The sequence below is a fragment of the Glycine max genome, chromosome 17, assembly GCF_000004515.6.
Source record: "Glycine max cultivar Williams 82 chromosome 17, Glycine_max_v4.0, whole genome shotgun sequence".
NCBI lineage: Eukaryota > Viridiplantae > Streptophyta > Magnoliopsida > Fabales > Fabaceae > Glycine > Glycine max.
The window spans coordinates 1,337,593-1,351,268 of NC_038253.2; the positions used below are offsets into that span (position 1 = coordinate 1,337,593).

The 13,676-nt window shown below is 33.8% G+C and overlaps 1 protein-coding gene across 2 annotated transcripts; it reads left to right on the forward strand.

Annotated features, from left to right (window-relative positions):
• Positions 1 to 1,368: 1,368 nt before the first annotated feature.
• On the forward strand, positions 1,369 to 7,081 carry LOC100779491 (DUF21 domain-containing protein At4g14240). Of its 2 annotated transcripts, none has more exons than XM_026126536.2 (13): positions 1,369 to 1,789; positions 1,879 to 1,993; positions 2,290 to 2,402; positions 2,525 to 2,638; positions 3,060 to 3,143; positions 3,260 to 3,331; positions 3,859 to 3,926; positions 4,298 to 4,385; positions 4,472 to 4,545; positions 4,641 to 5,013; positions 5,108 to 5,154; positions 5,246 to 5,327; positions 6,799 to 7,081. In XM_026126536.2, the coding sequence occupies exons 1-13, from the start codon at positions 1,655 to 1,657 to the stop codon at positions 6,871 to 6,873; spliced, it is 1,440 nt and encodes a 479-aa protein (XP_025982321.1). In that variant the 5' UTR covers positions 1,369 to 1,654; the 3' UTR covers positions 6,874 to 7,081. The 2 variants fall into 2 exon arrangements, with proteins under 2 accessions (XP_025982321.1, XP_003550510.1); XM_003550462.5 differs by having other exon boundaries at positions 1,370 to 1,789; positions 1,879 to 1,955; positions 2,319 to 2,402.
• The last annotated feature ends 6,595 nt before the right edge of the window (positions 7,082 to 13,676 follow it).

Sequence of the window (13,676 nt, forward strand, 5' to 3'; positions counted from 1 at the left end):
TTGTTAGTGTTATTGTTTGTAATTCATTTCCTTTAATCTTTCACGGGGTTTTAGCTTAGCCTTAATATTGAATTTATAGCATTGTTATATGTAGCAAAATTTTAAATTGGAACAATCAGTTGACAGATGAGAACACTAATGATATGAATGGGAAAAAGGGATGTAATTTTAATTGTTTTTATCTTATGGCAGTCTAGCTTCCAATAGATAATTTAGGATTTGCGTATATATGGTTTGTCAAGGAAGAGTCTAAACAACTGGTTCAAGAGATGAATGGAAAGGTGTGAATGACTTTTTGAGAGTTTCCAAACAAGAGATATCCTATCCATTCTAAAATGTTATTGACCTAGGTGCTGGTTTTGTGGTGCAGTTTTTGATGGCATCAAGAATTCTCGCAAAGAAAATTTGGCTTACTCAAAGATAAACTAGAGCAGTACTGGTCCACTCACACCATAAGTTGGGTTCAAAGATAAACTAGTTAAATTTGGCCTACTTTTATAGTGAATTGGAAAAAAGTTAATTTAGCATAACCCTTTTTAATCTGGTGTGTTGACTTATTAAATAAAGAAAATGAAGAACAAAAAATAAATCTCAAAAAGTGTAAAAAAAGAAAAATCCAAAAACATAAAAAAGAACATGTAAAAAAATTTACCATTATTACCTAGTAATAAAATAAAAAAAATAAACAAGCTCATAAATTGACCTATTTCATCGCAGATTAGTCTAACTTTGCAAATGCAAAGGTGAGCTATTTTTTTTATTTTTTTGACTGAAGGTGAGCCAAATTTAAAAATATATAAGCAGGCAAGGTGTTTGTATTTGTCAACCATTTTTTAGAACCGACTCACTTGAAAGTCGCGGTGTGTTAAATTATTTAATTTGCAATGACTTATCTCTACATCTTTATTCAAAATAGATATACAGCCTGAGTTTTTAAATTTTATTTTTGGGTTGCGCTTGACCAATTCATTCCAATCAAAACTACATTAGCCAGTTTAATTTAATTTGCTTTGTTATATATTTCTTTTTTGGTAAAAAAATGATTATTATTACTTGTAAGATTTGAGTTGAAACAATATTTGAAATTTTTAATACGAGAGGGAATTGGGCGTTTGATCCTTGTCAATTTTTAATAAAAACAAATAATTGTTATATATACCTAGTGAGTGAGAGAGACAGAGAGAAGCAATATAATAAGTAATTAGAAGAAGAAAAAGATAAAAAAGTTAAGTGAATTGTTTTGTTTACATCTGACGTAGACGTAGACACTCAATATAGGACAGCTGGGTGTGGTTGACGAGTTGTTAATACATGCACATGCATTAATTTAATTTTCGTAGAGTACTAGTAACTAGTAAGTATTAACTTAAAATTAAATGAAAATAAACAGAGTTGAATTGAAAATCAAGAAACGGAAGAATGATGAAATGGATCTGTGGTTTGGTTGCGATGTGGTGTGAATCACTGTCCAATCCCGTTCGCGTGACCCGGCCAGCCCTATAAACTATATATCGTGAATCGGATTCAGAGAGACTGAGAGAAACGATGAGGGCAGTGAGTGCGTTAATGGTGGCTCGGATGTTGACGCGGGACCACTCTCTCCCTGTCCTTTGCAGCGAAAGCATACCCTTCCGATCGGTCTGGTGGTTCGTCTATGCCGGCATCTCATGTTTCCTCGTCCTCTTCGCCGGCATCATGTCCGGTCTCACCCTCGGACTCATGTCTCTGGGTCTCGTCGACCTCGAGATTCTCGAGCGGAGTGGTTCTCCTGTTGAGAAAATGCAAGCTGGTACTTCCGAATACTCGTACTCATTTCTTTCTTCTTTCACTCCCAAATTATCGTACTTTAATCTTTTTCTGTCGTGTGTGTATATGCAGCGGTCATACTTCCTGTGGTTAAAAAACAACACCAGCTTCTTGTCACTCTGCTTCTATGTAATGCTGTTGCCATGGAGGTCATTCAATTCAATTGCATTGCCCCCCTTTGCCTATAGTTAATTTCTCATTCAAACTTTTTATGATAGGAGCTCCTGAGATGAGTGACTTTACTGCTTTAACACTTATTGTTTGTTGCTGAAGTCAGGATATGTAGACTAGTTTTAGTCCCATGGTCAAATTTTTTAATTACTAAAATAATTTCTTTCAAATGGCCACACTTTTGTTGCTGAATATGCTTTTCTATGCCATGGGCAGGCACTAGCTAGTGACTGGTTGTATGCTTATTTATGCTTCATATGGGTTATTTGTACACTTCATACTGATTCCAAGATCCTGCCTAACTTTTTACAGCCATTGGCTTTGAAACTTGCAATCTGCAGGCTTTGCCGTTATACCTAGATAAACTATTCAATCAGTTTGTTGCTATCATTCTCTCTGTAACTTTCGTTCTATTTTTCGGGGAGGTATGTAATTTTTCTGTCTTTCTGATTCTGTAGTTTAGCCTCAATATTTATACCTAATGAATATTATGAAGTACTTTTTATATATATATATATTTTTTTGAAATACACCTCTTTGATTTCAGGTTATTCCACAAGCAATTTGTAGTAGATATGGTCTTGCTGTAGGTGCCAACTTTGCATGGCTAGTGCGGATTTTAATGATTATCTGTTACCCAGTTTCTTATCCAGTTGGAAAGGTATATTTTTCTGCAGTTGTTGTTCCTTAGCATTCTTTTGATAAGCTATATAATATAATTGAGAAGAGAATGAAGAAATGGAAATTATAGCGAATCATTTCAAGGTTTTCCACGAGTCATTAGTATGCAAATGTTATGTTGATTATGATGTGTGTACAAATTAAGGTCCTTTTAAAGTTGTTCATGGAGATAGTTACATCTGTCTTTCCTAGTTTTAAAAAATGCTATAGCATGATAGCAACAGAAAGTGAGAAATATTACTATTTACTGGCATGTGTTTAGGGATGCAACTCTGGTCAATCTCACTAGCTCTTCACACCAGAAAACATAGAGCACCAGTTTTTCTTGTTTATTGATGATGGATTTTATTTTAATCATGATGCCCTTAAGTGTTTCTTTTTCTCACTAATTTTTGTTCCAGGTTCTGGATCACCTATTGGGGCATAATGAGGCTTTATTTAGGCGAGCTCAGTTAAAAGCCCTTGTCTCCATTCACAGCCAGGAGGTATAAATTAGTCATTATTTTTCAATAAACAGAATAAGTCAGGTCAACATTGGTGAAGCTACTCATTGTCCTGTCTTGGTGTTTGATTCATATAAGTCGAATTTGCTTGTTTATAGGCTGGGAAAGGTGGTGAGCTTACACATGATGAAACAACAATTATCAGTGGAGCACTCGATTTAACTGAGAAGGTAGGTGCTGCAATTCACCTGCCACATTGAATGTCAGCCTATTTGTTAGTGTTCCATTTCATGCCAATCAAATACAATTTTCAGTTTATGATCTTCAATAATATGAAGTTTCTTACCTATTCTTGAGTTCTAATATATGCTGATGTTGATGTTGATGATGGTAGAAAGTTGAGACATGAGAAGTTTACTTCATGTACCTGGTGACTTGTCCTCTACTTAGGGATGCCCGGAAATGTCAATACTCAATGGTGTTAGACCTGGAATGGGAAACTGTGTTTGATTAAATATTATCACCATACCACTCTATGTTGATGCCAATTTGGTCATCCACTTCCAGTAATCTTGTTCTATAAATAATGCATTATCTGCATACTTGAGTTTTCTTTGTGTTTTAATTCGTTATTAACTTAACTATCATTCTTTATGCTGTTCACTTATATGAGGCACATTGAACACATTGTTTTCCTGCTTGCTTTACAAATTGCTTTTCTGTTTGTTAATGTGTTTTAATTTGTCTCTTTGAACAGACTGCAGAGGAGGCTATGACTCCTATTGAATCAACATTTTCTTTGGATGTTAATTCAAAGTTGGATTGGTAAGTTTTCTTAATTTCTTGGTCATTATTCTTTAGCAGGTCAGAAATAGGTGATTGAATTTGTTTTGAAAACGACTTCTCTTGTTTATAATGAATTCATTTGTTTTCACTTTTTGACCTTTTTGTTTCGAAAGTGGTTTCACTTTTTATTGCTGAATATTTCTTTACCACTGTACCAATTGCTAGAACCTGCAGAAAACATTTCTCTAGTTATTTCGCACAAAACTAGTGGAACCTAACTTTGGTTGCATGTTGGGAGTAGAATACTTGATTAGAAGATATAAAGCATATGTAAAGAGTAGAATATTCTTGTTTTTTCCCCTCTTTTATTTTTACTTAATATTTTTTAAATGCTGCCAATCTTAAAACAGGGAAGCAATGGGAAAAGTTCTTGCTCGCGGGCACAGCCGAGTTCCTGTCTATTCTGGAAATCCAAGGAATATTATTGGGCTTCTACTGGTGTGTGTGTTTTCCACATTTGACTTTATATTTTCCCATTTTATTATTTTTAGGTTTTTTGTTCTCATTATTTCTATTTAAATTAGGTCAAAAGTCTTCTTACTGTACGACCAGAAACAGAGACACCTGTCAGTGCTGTATCCATCCGGAGAATTCCACGGTGTGCTTGTCTTTATTAATTTATTCTCATGTTTTTTTTTTTTTCAAACTAATTGTCAAGTATCCAAAGTTTGTGTACGGGGTTTATATGTACAGGGTTCCATCAGATATGCCTCTCTATGATATACTAAATGAGTTCCAAAAGGGAAGTAGTCATATGGCTGCTGTTGTTAAGGCTAGGGGAAAAGGCAAAGAAACTCCACAAATCATTGATGAAGAGAAAAATGAAGAAAACGAAAGCATTGGTGGGGATTCACAGTTGACCACTCCATTGCTACAGAAGCAGGATGCAAAATCAGGAAGTGTTGTTGTTGACATAGCCAAGCCTTCAAAGCCTTCCAGCATTAATAAGCTGTCTGGTTTGCAACGTAGTGATGGCACAACAAATGGTCCCTCTTCAGAAAATATTGAAGATGGTGAAGTGATTGGCATTATCACTTTGGAAGATGTATTTGAAGAACTTCTGCAAGTAAGTTTCTGTCTTCTGAGACATTACCCCTTGTCTGTCCCATGTTTATCTTTTTCTAACCCTTAAAACTGATTATCGCACTTCTTCAATACAGGAAGAAATTGTTGATGAGACAGATGAATATGTGGATGTTCATAAGAGGTAATAGCGTACATGCTTTCAAAAATTAGGTAGCAGAGAAGCATGGAACTGCAAATCTGAATTGTGATGGTACAAAAATTTTATTTTGCAGAATACGTGTTGCTGCAGCTGCAGCTGCTTCCTCAGTGGCCCGAGCTCCATCATCACGAAGGTTGACTAACCAGAAGGGAGCAGTAAGTGATTTATTAATACACATTTTTCGTGCTTTTGATATTTTTTTTCTTGTCTGCCACAGTTGCTAAATGAAATCAATATTTTTCTTACCACTTGAAACTAGAAAATGGTTCCTTTTAGGGGTTTGGTCCTGAATTTTCATGTTTCTCTGTATGGTTATTATCCTGCAATACTAGATTATTTGCATGGTATTGTATGACTTTAAGGACGTGGACTGAAGGGATATATCTTAGTCTAAGTAATATCTCTCCATCCACCTAAAGCATCAAGTTTAAATTAGGACATAACATATTTTGAGAATTTGTAACTATATGTGATTCAAGGATGAGATGATAGGAATTCAAAACTGTTGGTATGAGTCCAACATTATATTCCAGAAAGACATTAATCATAAGTTTTATTCCTTTATCACTTTGAATTAGGTAATATTCTGTTTTTGTATTTCTTATTGTTTCTAAAGTTTTTTTTTCACTTTGAATTTAATTATTAACCACCTTTATTCAATGTAACTCCTAGTATGGTTCCTCCTCCTCTCTAAAGAGTAAGGTTAATTGGATATTTATGCCATAGTTCCATTCTTGTTTGGTTGATGAGTGCCTCCTGGTTATGAAAATGAACATTTTTTTATTATTTATATATACTATTGAAAATTGAAACAAGCACTATTGAAGTAAGTGAAAAATTGTACTCTAATAATGGGAGTATGAAAAAGGAAATGGTCCTTGTCATGAAACTAGATTCCATCAAGTCTTGTCTGCATCATAGTATCATACCCATTTTCAGTGTTTATACAAGTCTGAAGTTGAGTAATACAATACGTTTTCTTTTTTGATAACTTAGTTGAAAGAGTATGCAGACACAAAAAGTGTTTAAAAATGAAGAGGTTTAAATATATTTTTAGTCCCTATAAATATGCTTGCATACAATTTTATTAACTATTTTGAGGTGACATGACATGTTTAAATGTATGACATGACATCAGAAAATGATGATAGAAGCTATTTTTTTAGAAAAAAAATTATGAAGGCCAAAAAATAAATTTCTGGAGGACTAAAACTATATTTAGTCACACAAGGACTAAAAATATATTTTATCCAAATCAACATTTAGGCCATTGAATGACATGAACAAGTAATTGGTTTGCCTCTTAGAGAGATCTAATGGCTCTTGTAGAGGTGTGTGTCGTATTTTGTGTCACTTGGTTATAGCTATGTGAGTAGCATTAAGTTGCAGATCTACCTCCCAACCCCTTTGTAATTTCAGAGTTTAATGTTAGTTTCTTTTTCATCAAAGGATATGGGAGAGTTATGGATATCTCACGGCAAGTTTCAAATTTTCATAACTAGAAGGGTTTTTGGGTTAAAGAATCATTTTACTTTTGTTGCTTAAAGGCTGTTAGCCTTTTACTGTATATCCAGAATGGGTGTTCATCCTTTTTTGCTTTCTGGTCTATGTATTTTAACCATCCAGGGAATCCAAAGTAAGCCAGGGCAAGCTCAGAAGAAATCTGCAGAGGAAAATGGATTGAATTCTACAAAGCAATGAGGAAATTCGTGTTAGCCTGCAGGATAATGAACCTTTAAGCAATGTGATGAAAAAGAAGCCAAGGAGAGTTCTTTAGTAATTTGATCTTATGATGTATCAAATTAATAACTTTCCTTTTTGGAAGGGCATAAACGGATGTATTGCTATTTATATAGGTCATGAAGCCGGTGCTTCATGCATGCTGCAATTTTATGTTAGATAAGTGTTTGTTAGTTTCTTTTACCCATTTATTTCCATCATCTATTATTAACAACTTCATCTCAATTGTTTTTACTGTAACAAAAAAATGTGAACGGTATATATTAATAACGTGTTTCAAGCAAGAGAAAGAAAGAAAAAACATTTGGAGATATTCACGGTATGTTTCTTATGACAACTGGATTTATAAATTATAGTTAACAAAGTCTGAGCTGCAAGGTACATTGGTCAAAGTTTCATGATTACCTTATCTCACGTACATCGGTTATCCTCCTTAACTATTCAATACCCCCTATGAATTAATGATCTCATTAGAACATTTTCACCGTCAAATACATTTTGAATTGGATAAATGCATTGTTTGGGTAGAAGACGCATTAGAAATTCTGGTTGAATGCAGGACAAAATATTTGGCTGGGAAAATTTGTCTTAGGATGACGAATACAAAAATATCTAAGGTGCGTTTGATATGGTGGAAAGAAAATATGAGAGGGGAAAATTGAAATTTAAATTGAAAAGAAAGTTTTTTAATAAAGGAAAATTTTGAATTTTTTTAAAACATTTCTCTTACGTTTCCTTTAAATTATTCTCTAATCAAATTAAAAAATAAATTTGTCATTTTTTTCTTTATTATTTTATTTTATTTCAGCTAAACATTGTTATTAGATTGTTTTTGTTTAGTGAAAGAAAAAAATTATCACAAAATATGAGAAACAATGTGAAACAATTATGAGCAATAATAAAAATAGACGAGATTAAAAATAGGCAAGAAGGTTTAAAGGGCTAAAATTCGAAATTTAAGATTTCACAAAGAGCAAAAACTTACATAACTACTTATTTTTAGTTTAGACCGTTAAATAACTAACTTTCAAAATAGGTAAAAGAAACACATCCTAGCGTATCTTTTTCTTTGTTTCTAAGAGAACTTGGGAAGAGTAGTTATGAAGGGTGCCTATCTGTGATAGATATGATACAAGACATGATAATTTATATCTCAATGGAACATCTTATATTTTGTCTTCCTGTTCGTGTTGTGTCTTGTGTTGATGTCAACATCTGTGTTAAATTTTGCGCTCCTTGGGAGAGCAGTAAAACTAGTGTGCCCACTGTTAATTCCTTTCAACAAGCCTCCAATTTTCCCTCTAAAATTTGGCATTTTATATCTGAATTTCATATTGATCTGGTAAGAAGTTGTCCTTTCTTCACTTGGATTTTGAAACTAATTACGAGGTAATGAAATCATCCAAGAGATTTTGTTACACAAGTTTTGTTGACAATGATCTATTACTGATCTTGCATAAGTTTTTCTCCAAACGAAAAGAAAACTAAGAATAGTAGGCCAAGAGAGTGAAAGAAGACAAACAAAATCCAGTAACTAACTACACATGTTTATCAACAACTGAAGCACTTTGGTACCTCCGCTGCTGAGCTGACACATGGCTTTTACAGTTACAGGCAAAGTAAGTAACACTCCAGAACCACTTTGTGGAGCAGATATTGTGGCAGAGACTGTGTAATTGGAGCCTTGCAGCCACTCTGCGTGTACTCAAAGCGTAATAAAAAAAAACTCACTATGTTCTCAAAACTATGTTTTTACCCCTAATTTCAAGACACCGATCAAATTCTATTATCCTCACACCGCATAAGAAACACCGTGCACCTCCATATGATGTAAAATCTAGTTTTCTGCTCCCGGAAGTGCCTTGAACACCGTTGCATTAACCCGGACTTTGGAATTCCCATCGATAACGATTGTCTTGCCATGTTACAAAGCAAAAGGCCTAGAGAACACACACACACAGAGAAGAAAGAGGTTCACTTCTTTTGGAAGTAAATGTAGTACTTTAATTTCGTAGCCCTTATAAAACTAGAACTCCTTGTTGTTATTTATATATCTGTGTGAATGATAGAAGGTTGTGTAGAATGTGTGAGAGCGCGTAGCAGGTGACATGGGTGGTCCCTGAAAAGAATTGAAGATGACAAAGCAGTCTCCATCACACTGTCTCCCTAATACAACTCATCGTCTCATCCTAATAGTAGTGGCCAACCCTGTCTCTACAACCCTATATACCTTTCTATCTGTACACATACTATATCCCCAAAGCAACCGCATTTGTGCCTGAAGTTTAGGTTGTGTTGTATGGATTCTCCTTGATACTATAAAAAATAATGAACCGAAATATTTTACTTTATCTTAAAGTTAACCCAATCACGTAGTCCAGCTAGGATTTTCACCTTGTGATTGACAAGAGATCTTTAGCTTGTTTTAATTTAGCACCTCATATGTTGCACGTAACTGGTGGAAAGTAACATGATGCCTTTCACTCAACAGAATGTTGTGATTGATTATCAGCTTTTTAACAGATCACGTAACATAGCGTGTACGGGTGAAAATTGAAGATAATTTTTTTTTGTATTTACGTACAACATAACCAAATTAAGTAATTCATGTACGAGATTCCAATCGCACAAATGTATAAGCTTTAAGAAGGACATTGATTTCTATTTATTTACTGCCAACAATCCAATCCAGTTAGGATCATAACATTAACTTCTACTGGAATGAGTTTGTCTTCAAACGCATGAAAAAAGAATTACACTAATTAACCAGGTGCTTTCGACGATACAATATGTATATACTTTCTAAAGTAATTAGCAACAGACATAAAAAACAAAGTTTGTCTTGGGGGAGAGAGATTTTACATAGCTCCAAAAAATTTCAGCCCCAAGTTACACTTCATAGAATGTTAACTAAACAATTTTATTAAATGCTAATGTATAACGGTCAAAGCCATTGAGGTAGATGATGACACCTCAAAGCAGGTGAAAACACAAAAAAAAAATGTGTTTGTGGGCTAAGAGTGCTTATGCCAATTTAGAAGCATAGAGATACACACCCTCATAATGTAAAACTTCCCCCTTTGTTGCCTCACCATTCTCCTCAACTTGGAAAATCTCCTACCCATGTTTCCCATTTTGAAGTTGTGCTGCATGTAGCTCCAATTTGGGCACAATTTATTGAAGATATAAAATCCGACGTGGCATGGCAGGAGACTGCAATGTAGTGATTGGATCCACGTGTTGGATTTGCACGCGCTCATGTTAAGGCTCCACTTGTACTTGAATTTCACATCAGAGTCACGTGCCTTCTCTTTCCAAATTCAACTGAAACGCTAAGTTTTTTAGTTAAATCATGCCGGCCATTAGTGAATGTCGCTTCCCCTGAAAGCGATTAGCAAGTACAAAAACACCAGCCTTATCTTCAATAGTAGTGTGGCTAAACTAAAGCTAACACCTTATCCTCTTTAACTTTCTTGATCATCAAGCAGTTCAAATGAAAGGCATGAAATAATGATTTTCACTTGAGCCTTGAAGATGAACCCAACAAAGATAAACCCGAACTTCAACATCACTCCCTCTCTTTGGTCCACTCCTACTTCCAAGACCTTGATTTGTTCTACTACTTAAAAATGGGTTCAGCATGTGACTTACAAGCTTGTCAAATAATGTCTCACTGTTTATAAAAAAATGATTGGCACTCAAACGCTTCCACAGTCTTACATCTTATCTTTTAAGCATAAAAGTGTCAAAGATAAGATCCTTAGCATGTATAACTGATCTTTGTGGACCTTTGGGATAAGTCCTAAAGATGTCCAGCTATAATGGGTCCTAGTAAAATTGGCAAGATGAAATTTGAGTCACAAAGAGGCTTATAGCTACACCAATGAGATGGAGGCCACTTGTGATCAAACTTGGGACATGTTATTTCAAGTGTTGGGGTTTTGTTCTGTTTTTGGTCAGAAATGTGAGGAAAGAAAGTTCCAGGCTGGTGGGGAGACCTACTTTGACTTACTATCTGTTGTGTCTTTTAAAGAACAGTGGTGGAAAAAGTTAGGTGATCTGTGTAGTTCAGGATGTGACTAACTGAGACTACACAGGACCAGTGTGGCAACATTCCCTTTAGGGAAACACTTATGAATTTGTGTTCAAATTATGTGAGTGGAAGATATATTACTTTGCTGATTGCTACTAAGAAATATGACGTCCATTTGAAATTGGAACAACTAGAAGATGACAAATCAGAACTGAATAATTCAGCATGAATAAATAGGAGACCTATCTATAACTTGTGTTGTATTGGTTAGGGCTCGAGACAAAGCAACAATAGCTTTTAAACTCCACCCTAAGGGTGAACAATTCCTATTTCTCTGGGAATATTGCTAAAGAGGGGAAAAAATTGGATATTAATTGTATTTGTATTGTATGTAGCTCATGTGATTAAGCAACTGGATTTTGAGATTTTCTTGTTTTTTCTTTTATTTTTCTCCCAATCAAATTGGAAAAAAAATCAGGAATTATATTATATCATTGAAATTTGAGAAATTCCACAAACTGTAAAAACGGGCTTAGTGGGCCAAATTAGACAGCTCTGCCATCTCATCATGTGTGTATGTAAGGGGGGCAATGCATGAATTAGGGAGTCAGGCCAGCACATGAAAATCATGCAATGTATTTTGTGAGAGAGGCCAGATTTATTGCCATTAAGGCTAACGCGATGAGCTTGGAATGATTTAATTTTCAACACAACTTTTTGAAGGTTAGAAATTTTGGGGGACACAAGTTTGAAACTTTAGTATTTGATTACTTTCCATCCATGTAGCCACATGCACACATTCTTTTTTAATGATTTTTTTTAATAATAATTGAAGTGTAAAAGCAATTGAAGGGAAGCTTCTTGTGTCTCACAGCAGTTGCAGTGTAGGTGTGCTAAATTATGACTAGTTACTTTCTCTTTTTATAATATGTGTTTTGTTGAAAAATCTTGTACAGGATCCAAAGATTTTTTCTAAGAGCCCTGAATGGCAAGTGAAATAAATCAAAACGAAATTCTTGTTTAGACAATTTCAAAAATCGGCTACTATTTAAAAATGATTTTGTAATCACATTAGCGCACACAGAGTATTGGTTTGTAGACACCTTATTTTTTAAACACTTTATTAACATTTTATCATATCTATATTTTTTCGTTTTTTCCCACTCTGTCACTAGTCTCGCTCACACACACACCCCTTGGCCCTTATCATAATATCTATATTTTTTATTTCTTATTTTTTTCATCTCCTACACCCGGTATCAATTATCATATCTAGATTTATATTTGGAAAAATCTATTTGGACACTTCAAGGGTGTAGACACCTTAAGAGAGAGAAAAAAAAAGAGAAGAAAAAATATTATTTATAAGATTAATGATATGATAAGACAAGGAGAAAGATAAAAAAAAATAAAAAGTATTAATTGAATATTTATAAATTTTAGGATCATTTTATATTTATTATTTAATTTTTTTCTCTTACATACACAAACTTTGAATTAACATCTTATCATATTTATATTTTTTCTTCTCCTACACATGCACACACACAGACAGTTATTGACACCTTATCATATTTATATTCTTCTTATTTTTCCTCTCTCACTAAGTATTGATTATTTATACACATCTTATTATATCTATGTTTCTCTTATTTATTTTCCTCTCCTACAAACACAAAAAATCTCATTAACACCTAATCATTCATTCATATATATATATATATATATATATATATATATATATATATATATATATATATATATATATATATATATATATATATATCACACACACATGATCATGTCTATATTTTTTTTATTTCTTTTAGATTGGTGATAACTGTGAAATCTGAGTTAATTTAATAATCAATTTTGATTAATAATGATTGCAATTTCTTCACGTTACTATTGTTTTTAATGAAATAAAAAAAAAATTTAACATCTTTACAATTTTTTATAAACAGAAGTCAAAAGAAGAAGATTTCAAGTGCTTTAGAGAAAAATTGATGAAAACAGAAAGAAAAAGTCTTGAAGAAAAGTTGGAAGAATTGGATAGCTCGCTTAGCACGCAATCTAGGCTTAGCACGCACTTATGCTTAGCGAACAACCTCAAATTTAGCGTAAAGAAGACCCACGATGAAGCTCAAAAGCACACTCAGTGTGAAGTCAGTATGAAAAGTAAACTACTTTAGCCCTAAAAAAGGAGTAGAAAGAAAAAGACACATCGAGTCTCAGAACTATCCAAAGTCTGAGCATATCCCTTAGGGGAAAACCCTCCTTCTTTAGTCATTCCTCCCTTTCTTTTTAGTCATCCAACCCCTTCTTTCATCCACATTAGCTCCTGAAGTGTAAAGCTTTATAGGCTAAACCCAATTATTGGGAGCCCGATAGGCCAACACCATTGTAATGTAACTGTTTTTATTATCTATTGAATGTAAATTCTATTTCTATTACTTCTTTTCTACTCTTCATCTTTATTGTATGATCTGATCATCCATGCATTAATTTTAGGAATTATACATTAGAAAATGATAATTTCTAACGAACTGGAAATGACATCTAAACAATTCATTGTTAGAGATAGAATTACTTTGTTTTGTCTCTGCGTACATCTTTATGCTTAATGTGATTTACTATTCAATCTTTGCAAATGAATTTGAGAGAGAGAATAAATAAATTAGACTCTTCATCGGGAGGGATTAAGGTTGAATGTCTTAGTAGATGCGGGTGG

Excerpts from the sequence above, each read along its gene's own strand:
- LOC100779491 (XM_003550462.5), top strand. The coding sequence starts at position 1,546 with ATGAGGGCAGTGAGTGCGTTAATGGTGGCTCGGATGTTGACGCGGGAC. Across the intron at positions 2,639-3,059 it reads TTTCTTATCCAGTTGGAAAG|GTTCTGGATCACCTATTGGG; the intron begins GTATATTTTTCT and ends TTTTTGTTCCAG. Across the intron at positions 5,328-6,798 it reads TGACTAACCAGAAGGGAGCA|GGAATCCAAAGTAAGCCAGG; the intron begins GTAAGTGATTTA and ends TTAACCATCCAG.